Source organism: Osmerus mordax, chromosome 6 (genome assembly GCF_038355195.1).
Source record: "Osmerus mordax isolate fOsmMor3 chromosome 6, fOsmMor3.pri, whole genome shotgun sequence".
In the NCBI taxonomy this organism is placed as follows: Eukaryota; Metazoa; Chordata; class Actinopteri; order Osmeriformes; family Osmeridae; genus Osmerus; species Osmerus mordax.
The window spans coordinates 16,811,687-16,824,292 of record NC_090055.1 but is presented as its reverse complement, the minus strand read 5'-3'; the positions used below and the strand labels follow the sequence as shown (position 1 = coordinate 16,824,292).

General features: G+C 44.4%; 1 protein-coding gene across 2 annotated transcripts; it reads right to left on the bottom strand.

Moving 5' to 3' along the window:
• Nucleotides 1-6: 6 nt before the first annotated feature.
• pals2a (protein associated with LIN7 2, MAGUK p55 family member a) lies at nt 7-11,703 on the bottom strand. 2 transcript variants are annotated; one of them, XM_067237587.1, is made up of 13 exons: nt 11,624-11,703; nt 10,196-10,285; nt 8,876-8,994; nt 7,782-7,934; nt 6,887-7,036; nt 6,339-6,566; nt 5,035-5,166; nt 4,823-4,919; nt 4,567-4,638; nt 4,168-4,329; nt 1,682-1,884; nt 1,441-1,569; nt 7-1,323 (listed from the first exon to the last, which is right to left on the bottom strand). In XM_067237587.1, exons 3-13 carry the CDS (start codon nt 8,990-8,992, stop codon nt 1,147-1,149), a joined length of 1,620 nt encoding a protein of 539 aa, XP_067093688.1. In that variant the 5' UTR covers nt 8,993-8,994; nt 10,196-10,285; nt 11,624-11,703; the 3' UTR covers nt 7-1,146. The 2 variants fall into 2 exon arrangements, with proteins under 2 accessions (XP_067093688.1, XP_067093687.1); XM_067237586.1 differs by lacking the exon at nt 11,624-11,703 and adding an exon at nt 9,574-9,697 and having other exon boundaries at nt 10,196-10,216.
• Between the last annotated feature and the right edge of the window lie 903 nt (nt 11,704-12,606).

Below are 12,606 nucleotides of genomic sequence, written 5' to 3'. Positions count from 1 at the left end.
CAGACAAAGGTTTAAAGTTTTTACGGTAAAATAAGTTTGATGTAAAACAATGAGAAAATGTTTAGTTCATTAGAAAAAAAACACTAGTTAATTTATTGACACATTTGAAAATACAAGTTTTTTTCTGTTGTAACTGTAAAATATATATATATACTTGTAGGTTGATATGGCTATTGTTAAGAACTGTTAAGTTTCAGTAACATCACATCAAATGGGATGGTTCTCTGAGATGCAGTACCCTGTAAAAAATCTTCTGGAAATTGTTTTCCCAAACCAACTCAAACACAGCACCATACCTACTGTGGTGACAGTCTAAAACGTACATTTACACAAATTACTGACCCAAATGGTAGACAAAATACTGACCCAGCAGGTAGACATGCCAATGGTTCTGAAACCAGTGACAGTCTAGCAACACCAAAACATTTTAAGATATAAATATAATACATAAGCGTTGAATGACTTCTTAAGGACCAAAACAAGGTCATGTTATGATATGGTAGTTATGTATCTGTCTAAGCCCTTCAAAGTTTTGCCTTAAAGATAGAGATGTTTCAGGATATGGCTTCAATAGTTGAAGGAGGACTTGATGACAGGTATTAGATGTTTTACATGGTCGGGGTAGTGAGACAATGAGATGAAGCACTGTATGATGTATTGCACTGTAAACAGAGTAAAACTGAGGTATCCTTCTAAAGCAAGCCCTCCTCACCTTTGCAAGAATAAATATATATAACTGTATGTCCTAAAATGATAATCATCAATTAAAATCAAGTATTATATTGTTGTTAGGAGTAACAGCAATACAATTGAACATTTTAAAACACCTTAACAGCATGATACTAGTTCCTCTCCGATCCATGTTAGTGAACGGATTTTAAGTTATAAAAAACAAACAAAAAAAGGAGACTTAAATTCAAATAAATAAGTACACTTTCTGTGTAATGTGAACCAAGTTGCATAGTGTACAGGGGGGCATGTCTGTTGGTTTGGAGCAGGTCAAGCCTGGGCTCCACAGCCTAGGGGTCGAACACCCAGTAAGTGTGCTTTTACACCCCCTCTCCTCTGGGGAGGACCCCCGTCCCAGGCCCTGCGGTCGGGGCTGTTTGTGTCCACCAGCAGGGGGGGTAGTAGCAGCTGGCTGGCTCAGTAGACCCAACTGACTGGGACCCACTGGGGCATCAGAGACAGCTGTTCCACGGCCTCTTGCAGCTTCTCGAAGGCCTTGTCCAGGTTGTCGTTGACGATGGTCAAGTCAAAGTAGTGGCTGTAGGCCCGCCGGATCCTGGCGCTCTCGTCCACCGTCTTCTTCAGATCCGTCTCCTGGGGGACAGATGGCAAGGAGGTCTCCCATCAGTCACACAAAACACGAAACAGCCACCATTTGGCTTTCAGAGACACAGTGAGTGATGTTCAGGTTGAGGACAGACGGAGACTGACCGTGAGCAGCTTGGTGGTCAGTCCTGCGTCCACCACAGCCTTGTGCATAGCTCGCAGTGTGTCCAGCTCTGGGGCAGCAATGAACACTACATATGGCATGAATTCAGCCGTTTTTAACACTTTCAGAGCCTGTGGACAGAACAAGACCACCTTCCAGTATGAACCGCAACCAAATATACAGTGTCTTGAGTGACAAGAGTTAGAGTGAGTACGTGTGTGAGTGAGCGCACACGCCTCTGACCTGGGGGTTGACGTCGAGGATGCAGGTGCGGCCGGTGTCCACCACCTCATGGATGGAGTCGATCTTGGTGCCGTACAGGTTCCCGTCGTACTCTCCGTGCTCCAGGTACTGGCTGTCTTTGATGTCTGCCTCCATCTCTGACCGGGTCACAAAGCAGTACGACTGGCCGTTCCTCTCCTCCTCGCGGGGCAGACGCGACGTGACTGGAGGAAGATGGGTTCTAGCTTGAGTATAAAGTCTGATCTTATAGTGCAGCAATTAAAGCATTGCAGACCTTTGGCATTCTAGCTGTTAATTTGTTGAGGTAATCTGATGAAATTTCACCCCATGCTTCCTGAAGCACCTCCCACAAGTTGGATTGTCCAAATACTCAACTAGCTCAAAGGCCAGTTTTATAGCTTCTCTTACCAGCAAAATAGTTTTCAGCTGTGCTAACATAATTGCACAAGGGTTTTCAATGGTTTTCTTATCATCCATTAGTCTTCTAAGGCAATTAGCAAACACAATGTACCATTAGAACACTGGAGTGATAGTTGCTGGAAATGGCCCTTATACACCTATGTAGATATCTCATTAAAAACCAGACGTTTCCACCTAGAATAGTCATTTACCACATTAACAATGTATAGAGTGTATTTCTGATTAATCTAATGTTATCTTCATTGAAAAAAAGGGCTTTTCTTTGAAAAATAAGGACATTTCTAAGTGACCCCAAACTTTTAAATGGTAGTGCATGTATACAGTTAGGTCCATAAGTATTTGGACATTGACACAATTTTCATCTTTTTGGCTCTGTATACCACCACAATGGATTTGAAATGAAACAATCAAGGTGTGCTTTAAGTGCAGACTTTCAGCTTTAATTTCAGGGTATTTACATCCAAATCAGGTGAACGGTGTAGGAATTACAATACATTTTATATGTGGCCCCCCCCTTTTTAAGGGACCAAAAGTAATTGGACAATTGGCTGCTCAGCTGTTCCATGGCCAGGTGTATGTTATTCCCTCATAAAGGGAGTTCGTTATTTCATTGACAAGGAGCAGATAAAAGGTCTAGAGTTCATTTCAAGTATGGTATTTGTGTTTGGAATCTGTTGCTGTCAACTCTCAATATGAAGTCCAAAGAGCTGTCACCATCAGTGAAGCAAGCCATCGTTAGGCTGAAAAATCAAAACAAACCTATCAGAGAGATAGCAAAAACATTAGGTGTGGCCAAATCAACTGTTTGGTACATTCTTAAAAAGAAAGAACGCACTGGTGAGCTCAGCAACACCAAAAGACCCGGAAGATCACGGAAAACAACTGTGGTGGATGACAGAAGAATTCTTTCCCTGGTGAAGAAAAACCCCTTCACAACAGTTGGCCAGATCCAAGAACACTCTCCAGGAGGTAGGCGTATCTGTGTCAAAGTCAACAATTAAGAGAAGACTTCACCAGAGTAAATACAGAGGGTTCACCACAAGATGTAAACCATTGGTGAGTCTCAAAAACAGGAAGACCAGATTAGAGTTTGCCAAAAAAACATCTAAAAGAGCCTGTACAGTTCTGGAACAACATCCTATGGACAGATGAGACCAAGATCAACTTGTACCAGAATGATGGGAAGAGAAGAGTATGGAGAAGGGAAGGAACTGCTCATGATCCAAAGCATACCACCTCATCAGTGAAGCATGGTGGAGGTAGTGTTATGGCATGGGCATGTATGGCTGCCAATGGAACTGGTTCCCTTGTATTTATCGATGATGTGACTGCTGACAAAAGCAGTAGGATGAATTCTGAAGTGTTTCGGGCAATATTATCTGCTCAGATTCAGCCAAATGCTTCAGAACTCATAGGACGGCGCTTCACAGTGCAGATGGACAATGACCCGAAGCATACTGCGAAAGCAACCAAAGAGTTTTTTAAGGCAAAGAAGTGGAATGTTCTGCAATGGCCAAGTCAATCACCTGACCTAAATCCAATTGAGCATGCATTTCACTTGCTAAAGACAAAACTGAAGGGAAAATGCCCCAAGAACAAGCAGGAACTGAAGACAGTTGCAGTAGAGGCCTGGCAGAGCATCACCAGGGACGAAACCCAGCGTCTGGTGATGTCTATGGGTTCCAGACTTCAGGCTGTCATTGACTGCAAAGGATTTGCAACCAAGTATTAAAAGTGACAATTAGATTTATGATTATGTTAGTTTGTCATTTTTGGTCCCTTAAAAAGGGGGGGGGCACATATAAAATGTGTTGTAATTTCTACACCGTTCACCTGATTTGGATGTAAATACCCTGAAATTAAAGCTGACAGTCTGCACTTAAAGCACATCTTGATTGTTTCATTTCAAATCCATTGTGGTGGTATACAGAGCCAAAATGATGAAAATTGTGTCAATGTCCAAATACTTATGGACCTAACTGTATATATACAATATTTGACATCATATATATTTGATATATAAATTTAAAAAATAAATCTGTCCCACACACACAGAGGACACTCACAGGGTACAGTGGTGCCGTAGCGTAGGGGGTTGATCACAGTCAGCCTGTTCTTCAGGCTCCGCCGACCGACCCCCTGTGCTCCGATCAGAACCAGTGTCTTCCTCTGGAAAGGCGGCATCTTGGTCACCTCCTCGTAGGTCTGCAGCTCGTGCCGGTCAAACTCTGGTCAGGAACACACACAGGCTTTGACCATTAGCTTCGCTAGCTCTTCACACACACACACACACACAATTGAAGGTGGCTGAGAATTGGGGCTGAGAGAATGGTGGGAACCAAATAAGTTGTGTGCCTATGCATGGCCTGGTGTCAATTATCTTAGTCCTCTGCCTGGCTGGAGAGCTTTCCCAAAGCAGAAAGGTTGTAACATTACACTACAGGCCTGGAGGTACATGTACACACCTGCATTCTTTGCCGTCAGGTACATCATTTTCTTTTTCTTCCTCTTTCCAGTAAGTGTCCCGCAGAGAATCCCTGTTTAAAATGAAAAACGCACCCTTAGTCCACCTGGTGGCACCAACAACTCCCTGCAGTTTCAGTATTTTCATGACGAGATCAGGTTGGATTCTCGGGCTGTTTCTTTTTGTTACTGAATGAACAGCCAGACTCAGGACCGAACGATGTATAGTGGTGAAGCTGTGGGTGAACAGCTCTCTACCTGAGCTTTCCCAGTCTCGCCGCACAAACGCTTTCCTCTTCTCCTCCAGGAACTGGCTGGGGATCAGTCCTGTGGCTCCTACTGCAAGGTTACATGCCTGGAGGGGATGGGGGGCAGAGAAGGTCAAAGTCAAGCCATGAATACAGTACATTTCAGTCTCTGAACTCCTAAACTAGCGGTCCATGTTTCCTGCCGGGGATGAGTCGTCTCACCTGCCACCAATTGGGGTCCTCCTTGTTGACAATGTGGAGGATGTCTCCTTTGGCAAACGCCAGGCCGGCCTCCTTGCAAGGGATCAGGCTGTCCGTGGCTGGGTTGTAGTTGAAATGCGGCTTCAGATAAACCTGATGGCATTAGACAACAACTGTGTCAAATGAATAAATATGGTATCTTGGGTACAGGTAGATATTATGAGTGTGACACATTTATCTGAACAACTGACACAATGGCAAGACTAAAAAAGGAGAGGATCCACTATCACACAGCATCCATCACTTCCTGCAGGGTCAAAAGTCACCGTCTGCCCTGACCTTACACAGGGCTGCTCAGCAGGTTTGAGGGCGTCTGTGTATGGATGGTTTGTTAAAAGGTACAATAAATGGGTCAGAGGGCCTTTCAAGGGAGAGTTTCAGGGGCCTGGTGGTATGTGTAGGGAAGGGGGTGGTAATGGTTGCTGCCTGAGGGCTCTCTCCTCCACTACAGCCTCCCTCCTCCACTCCTCCCTTCCTCCTCCTGCTAAATGCCCCAGATAGCCTGTTGTGTGTTATTAATAGGGCGTTCGCAGGCCCGGTTACAGTCGCCTTGCATTCTGGGTTAGCACCAGGTCAAGAGGCTCGTACCCACATCCAGGTAGTGTTGCCACTGTATCAAAATTTCAGTAGTCTGTACCAATTCCAGTGAAATTTCACGGTACTCGATACCATTTTCGATACCAAAGCAAAAAACTAAAATAGTTTACTGAACAACTCTCATTTGTTGACAGTAACAGTCACCTACAATATCTCAGATGTAATCTCTGTAGTGGATCTCCACATGCTTCATTGGGCTCTTTAATTGGCTCTTCCACTTTTTTTTGCCAATAACTTTTCGTGTAGCCCCTGCAGCATTAACTGCTTGTCCAGTGTTGCCAACTTTTCGTCTTCCCTAGTCACAGAAAAACTCATCTAGCGACTTTACAGAGAGCCACTAGCGACTTCTGGTGAGATTTTTTGGGCAACACTGTGCTTGTGAGCACCGACTCTGCATTGGTACCGGGTAGAATCCGTACTCGGTACTACCGTAACTTCAGACATTCTGGTACCGGAGTACAGTTTTTTGTGACAACACTACACCCAGGCTTGACTGGGACAACACACACCCAAAAAATAGGGGAAGAGCCTTTTTGAATACACACAACAAACACAAATCAGATTAACACCTTGACAACACTCAAGTTGACCTTTACTGTATTTCCATAGGGGGTTGTGTGTGCAGTTTCAGTATTATGACACCACCTTTTTAAGTGTCTCTCTCTCACCTGCGGGGGCGCTGGCGTGTCTCTGTAACTCGGCAGGATCTTGAGGGTGATGCTGCCGCTGCTGTGCTTCAGCAGCTCCTGCAGCTCCTTGGGGTTGCTGCCAACCTCGCGCCCGTTCACCTCACGGATGATGTCGCCAGCGTGCAGCATTCCCTGCCGGTCAATCATGGTGCCGTGCAGGATCCGCGCGATGACCAGTTCACCCCGCTCCACCCGGAACGTCACGCCCTGACAGAGATCACCAATTCCTTTAGGGTTTAGGTTGATTTAGGTGCAGTTCTATGGGCGTTTGTGAAGCCCTCTGCGACATTGTCTTGTAATAAGGGCTATATAAATTTGATTATATTTTGTAATAGTTATTATATATACACAACATTTATTTAATTTGAACAGTAATTATCCCCAATCATCCCAGACTGGGCTTGTTTCATGGGACTCCCTCTGGTTTCTGTGAAAGAACACCTGGACCCAGGAACCACGGCTCTGGAACAGGATGACTTTGGGTGTGAGGGGAAACTAGGCCAGGGGGCCAGAGAGACCTCACTCACCAGGGGCTCCCCTGCCTTCTTCTGGATCCCAATCATCCTGACAGCGTCAACTGGTATGATCATGCTGGTCACCGTGGCCTCGTTGTTAACTTCCTTGTGTGGCATCTCATAGCACTTAGCGGCCACCTTGTCATGGGCCTCGATCAAAGACTGCATTTGTGTGAGAGAAAGAGAGAGAGGGGACAGAGAAAGAAGGAGAGAGAAAAAGATCGAGAGAGAAATAGTTAGGAGCACAGCAACAGCTTTGAACATTTTAGAATAGTGACATTGAGTGACAGTACCCATTAACACTACATTGCTCAAGATCAAATTTACAACTCAGGACAGGGCATAACCCAACACGCCTATTTAAAAAGAATAATAATACATAAACCTGTCACAAACAGTAAAAGAAGGAATGGCCCATTATTCTCACCAAAGCTGTCAAAAAAATGGTTTAGTCATGAAGAGCCTGTACAGTCCAGATCTAGATGTTCACACAGACACTGAGCTACAGACACCTCTCCCTGTAAAATATACTAACAGCTCAGCGTCACATTGGACCAAGTCCAGAGCCCCCTCAGGCCCCGGCCTCCTATTGGTCCAGACACAGGCAAGAGGAGGAAGGAGCAGGGTGATTGGCTCTTGAGGAATATGATGATGCTACTCTTAAAAGGCTTTGACATCCAGTCCACAAGACTAACCCTCATGTGAACAGTTTGTCTGTTCATCAGAATGACTCTGCTGCTTGAATCGTGTGCCCTGTTTGTACATGTTACAGCGAGTGTTTCACATATTCCTTTGTGTGTCAAAATGTATGTGTAGAGTGTGTTTCCTAATTAGTTGTGTCACTAGTTTACCTTGTGCATCAAGTGTGTGTATGTGTGCCTGTGTGGAGAACAAGTAACTGTCTTACCTGGAAGTGAGGTTCCTGAAGGATTTTGGCAAGTTCGGCCGCACCTGTGTCACACCCCGTCAACCCGCTCAGCGAGTCCAGGATCTCGGTCACCAGCTGAAGGTTATTGTCCCTTACTGCCTCAAGCTTCACATCCTCCAGACGCTCATGGGCCTGCAGAAACACAGACACACCCGTGTACGAAACCTATGAAAAAACCTTGCTCAATCCAGTGTCATAAAATTTCTACGTTCAAATTCAAAAGCAATCTTCTAAAAGCTTCAACAACACAAAGGGCTCTACTCTTGACATATTATGTCAACACCAGAGTGCGAACATCAACTCTTAGAGAAGACAAGGAATAAGTCTCTTGGCAGGAAAGAGCTTCAACTAATCACACATCCTAATGATAACATTACATTAACATGGTTTGGTGCTGTCAATTGAGAGTATTTTTTATATCTGTGAAGTGAGATATCGGTGAACTACTGTAACCATACACTGTACTGCCTACAGTAAACACCCTGCAGCCAAGCCCTCAGAGAGGAATGCAGACAGGTCTTTTCCAATCGCACCACCGAAGCACTGCTGCATTCCAGCAGGGTAGATGTTCCCTAACTTCCCATAGGTCAATGTCATAAACTCGTAACGCACCGACAGAATTCCCTGACAACAGTGGCCCTGTTAATTGGCATCTGTAACCTCCTTATGGATGACATTTCGCTGTCCGTGTTTAAACATAGATGCAGCTGTTGACTAGTCAACCCTTCCTGCAGTGACCAGCTGACCTTACACCTCCCTGTCAGACATCCGTTCTCAACCTCCTCTGGTCCAACTGGCAGGGGGAGTAAATCACTAAATGCCCATGACAGCGCTGCATGTGAGAACAGCATTGTAAGCGTACCCACACAGGCCTCGGATGTTTGAGAGGGGGGTGCCCGCCGTGACATTTATGATGTCACATTTTCAAAGAAGTTGTCGTCGCATGATGGAAAAGGTGTTTTCTTGACAACGCTGCTGACGAGCTAACTTGGTTGGGCGTGGATGGGTGTGTGTGCCCGTGTGTGTGCATCTGTGTGTGTGCGTGTGGATGTGTCTGTGTCCATCGGTGATACCTTGGCGAGGGAGCGGACAATGGGGCTCTCCATGATGCCTCTGAGGAAGATGAGATCGATGTCTTTGGCACCCGTGGTTGGGGACAGGTCCCTCAGGTTATCCAGCACCTGCTGCATGGCTGTAGGAACACACACACAGTTCAGTTTATACTCCACTCTGACACACTCATCTCAGAGGTCATCAAGACAGATGGAGCAGCAGCACGGCCAGTTAGAAAGGAAAGCACAACGCAATTGTCAGAACATATTTGTTTAGATCTACCCACTACAGAGACACGTATAAAACCAGCTAGATTCCACTCTGAATATGTGCATTACAGCTTTGATCGCAAAGGCATTTGATTAGGATAAAAAGTTGGTGATTTCTAGAAATGGTGACATAAGTAACCATATTAAATCTAGAATGGTAATAACTGGACAGACGATGAATACGCCAATTCACTGCAAATGCCCCTCATTTCCATACATGTAAACAAGCAACAATGGCCAGTGAATCGTTCCACTCACAGATCTCTCTCTCTCTCTCATCAAACAGTGCAATACAAAACCGAGAGGGGGAAAAAAAGTATTAGACCATAGCCTAAATCACACAGCCATTGAATAGCAATGCATCTCTCTAAAAAATTAGAGTTTGGGTTAGACCTCGATGCCATTCAAGCAGTCATTCCCAGCATGACCCCTCCTCTGAGGGAGCTTACCTGAGCCTGACTTGGCATTGGCCACCATCATTGTTTCTATGACTCAGGACAACCTCTCCTACTGAACAGTGGGAAGCTTGTCCACCCTGAGGCAGACTGAACACAGAGGAGAGCACCCGGAGGGCTGGGGAGGGCAGAGAACCCCATGTCAGATTCGACACATCAGACACAAGACAAAATCAACGTAGAAGTTGATACCTAACTAAATTCCCCCGTTAAAAGAATCACACTTGGATTTTTTTGATCACTGCAAACTGGCTTTGTATGTCTGCACTGAAGGTAAAGCACCTTTACCCAGTGAGTTCTTATGAACAGAGTGACAGAGGCCATTGAACTACAATGAATGGGTTACCCCTGCAACTGGGCAAAGGTTATGTCAGTTCCACACTGAGAGGCCTCTGGGACACCCTGTACAAACATACTCTCCAAACACAGCAAAAACAACTCTGCCAAAGCCTTGCTGGGCATGCAAACACACAGCAGAGAAGACCTAATGGGCAGAGACATTTAACTGTAAATTGTTCATTATCATGAGTGGTGCCCTATTTAATTAAGACATTATTTAAAATGATCTTTCACTTAATTGGTAAGGGGTGCAAATTAAACAGTCCCTTCAACTCACCTGTGAACTGCGCTCCTAGTCAGTGCAGCACAATTCCCCTCAGCCCTCTACTATACAACTCTCATCTGGTGACCTGGCATGAGGACGAACCTAAAGGAATAAAGAAAGAAATCTCAGTAATCGTATAACCACACACACACACACACACACACACACACACACGTCATTTATTTTATCTGCCTTGGGATGTGCCATTCCAGTAGTTAGGGTAGATTTAAAGGAGACACGTTTTTATATAAAACATTTTGACATTCCTTCAATTCAAAATAACCGATTCTAATTGTTCCCTCGAAAATTATTCTACAATTAGCGTGACTGCAAAGACTTAATCCCATCAACTAAATGGCAAACTTGCCGAGCTGCCAAGCCACTTGCATCCTTGATTGACCTGGCCTCGTTTCGAAGCATTACTAAACCTGTAAGCGCTGGATGTGGGAATGAAATGGACATCACAACTTTCTTCAATAATTTGTTTATGCTAACTGTCACAGGCTACTGGATGTGGGCTTATTTTTAAGTAAAGACAAACGCAGTACGCTCTTTGTCATATTCAAGAGTACATGAATGAAAACGCGTCCTTCAACTGTTGATGGGTTCCCCCATTGCTGTTCCTGCCAGCAAAATTCCAACAGAGCTGAAGTTCCCAGAACTCTCTACCACCTCAATTTAACTTCGTAGAATATGATGAGCAGCGAGGAATGCGCCTCGTTATGTGACAGACAGTTGACACGCATAGGGTCTATACTACGAGTGAAAGGGTGACTTCCAAAGGGTGTCCAAAAAAAGTTATCTTCGGTGACAATTACTTTATAAAGATAGCTACCATACCAAGGTGTATAACATTAAAAACATTCCAGCAGAGAAGAAATGCTTTTTATTGCTTGCTACATTCTGACGTAGCCTACTAGAACTGCTTTTGTCCGCGTGCAGTGAGGTCAGACTGGAAAGTGACTACTACTTCACCCCAGGATTATGGTTGGGTCCTTCCTCGGTCTGATACTCCCATCTTTTGAACAGGTAGCTACTTTAGCTATAGAAAACGAAAACTGGCCGATTAGGTAACTAACTTTACGTTGAAAAGAGCATAATGGAATTAATTTCCTGGCAAAAAACGTTAGCTAGATAGCTAGAGCTACCCTTTCTAATAGCTAGTCGAGGTGTGTTTGCCTGCCAGCTAGCCAGTTTTTAGCAGACAGTGTCGTACCCCACACCACCGCGCAAACTAACATTAGGACATGACTAGCTAGCTATAGCAAGCATGTGGGAACCCTAGCTAGACTGGCTAATGTTAGCTAAATAGCTAGCTAACACTAATAGCTATCAGCTAGCTAGGCTATCTAATTGAAGTCATGACAATCCGGTGTCAGACCGAGAGCCGAAAAAATGTACAGAGCCAGTACGAACAGTACCTTGACAAAATTACATTACCTGATGGTCTCTGTGTAATCCCGCCAGCCTTTCACACCTCCATTGATTTCTCAAACCTCAAAGAAAGGAAAGGACAGACTTCTAGAGAGGGTTCAAAACCGAGCCTCGCAGGCAGGCGGGGCTAACGTGCCATGGACACGAGTAGTCAAGACAAGACGCCTTCCCCTCTTTCAACAGTTTGGACATGGATTACTTTGTGAAATGTTGTCTCAAAATCTACATAAGAAAAACAGCCTCAAAGTTACAATATACATTAAAAAAAAAGTTTCTGATCAACTCCAATTGTTTTCATAAGACGACATTTATAATGTTGGATGTTTCATATCCTCACCGAAGTTGGGTTAATTCCCAACAGGTCCTAAGCGCTTTAAAATGACTTACCAGAATCAGCTGTATCAAAACCTCTATAATAAACTAGACTAATTGTTTTCAAGTCAAGGATTGCAGGTAAAATGTATTGTGTCCTACTGCTCATGAATACCCATGCACAGGGCCATGTACTGAAAGTATTCACTGCCCTTCACTTTTTCCACATTTTGTTATGTTACAGCCTTATTCCAAAATTGATGAAATTAATTTTTTTACCTCAATTCTACACACAATACCCCATAATGACAAAGTGAAAAAACCTTGTGTTAAATGTTTCCAAATCTATTACAAATAAAAAAACTAACATATAACATAAACATAAGTATTCACAGCCTTTGCTCAATACTTTGTTGAAGCACCAATTACAGCCTCAAGTCTTTTTGACTATGATGTTACAAGCTTGGCACATCTATTTTTGGGCAGTTTCTCCCATTCTTCTTTGCAGGACCTCAAGCTCCATCAGGTTGGATGGGGAGTGTCGGTGCACAGCCATTTTCAGATCTCTCCAGTGATGTTCAATCGGGTACAAGTCTGGGCTCTGGCTGGGCCACTCAAGGACATTCACAGAGTTGTCCTGAAGCAACTCCTTTGTTATCTTGGCTGTGTGCTTAGGG

Coding starts and splice junctions, on each gene's coding strand:
- pals2a (XM_067237586.1), bottom strand. CDS start 9,604: ATGATGGTGGCCAATGCCAAGTCAGGCTCAG. Junction 6,567..6,886: donor AGAAGGCAGGGGAGCCCCTG/GTGAGTGAGGTC, acceptor GATCTCTGTCAG/GGCGTGACGTTCCGGGTGGA. Junction 5,167..6,338: donor ACACGCCAGCGCCCCCGCAG/GTGAGAGAGAGA, acceptor TAATGCCATCAG/GTTTATCTGAAGCCGCATTT.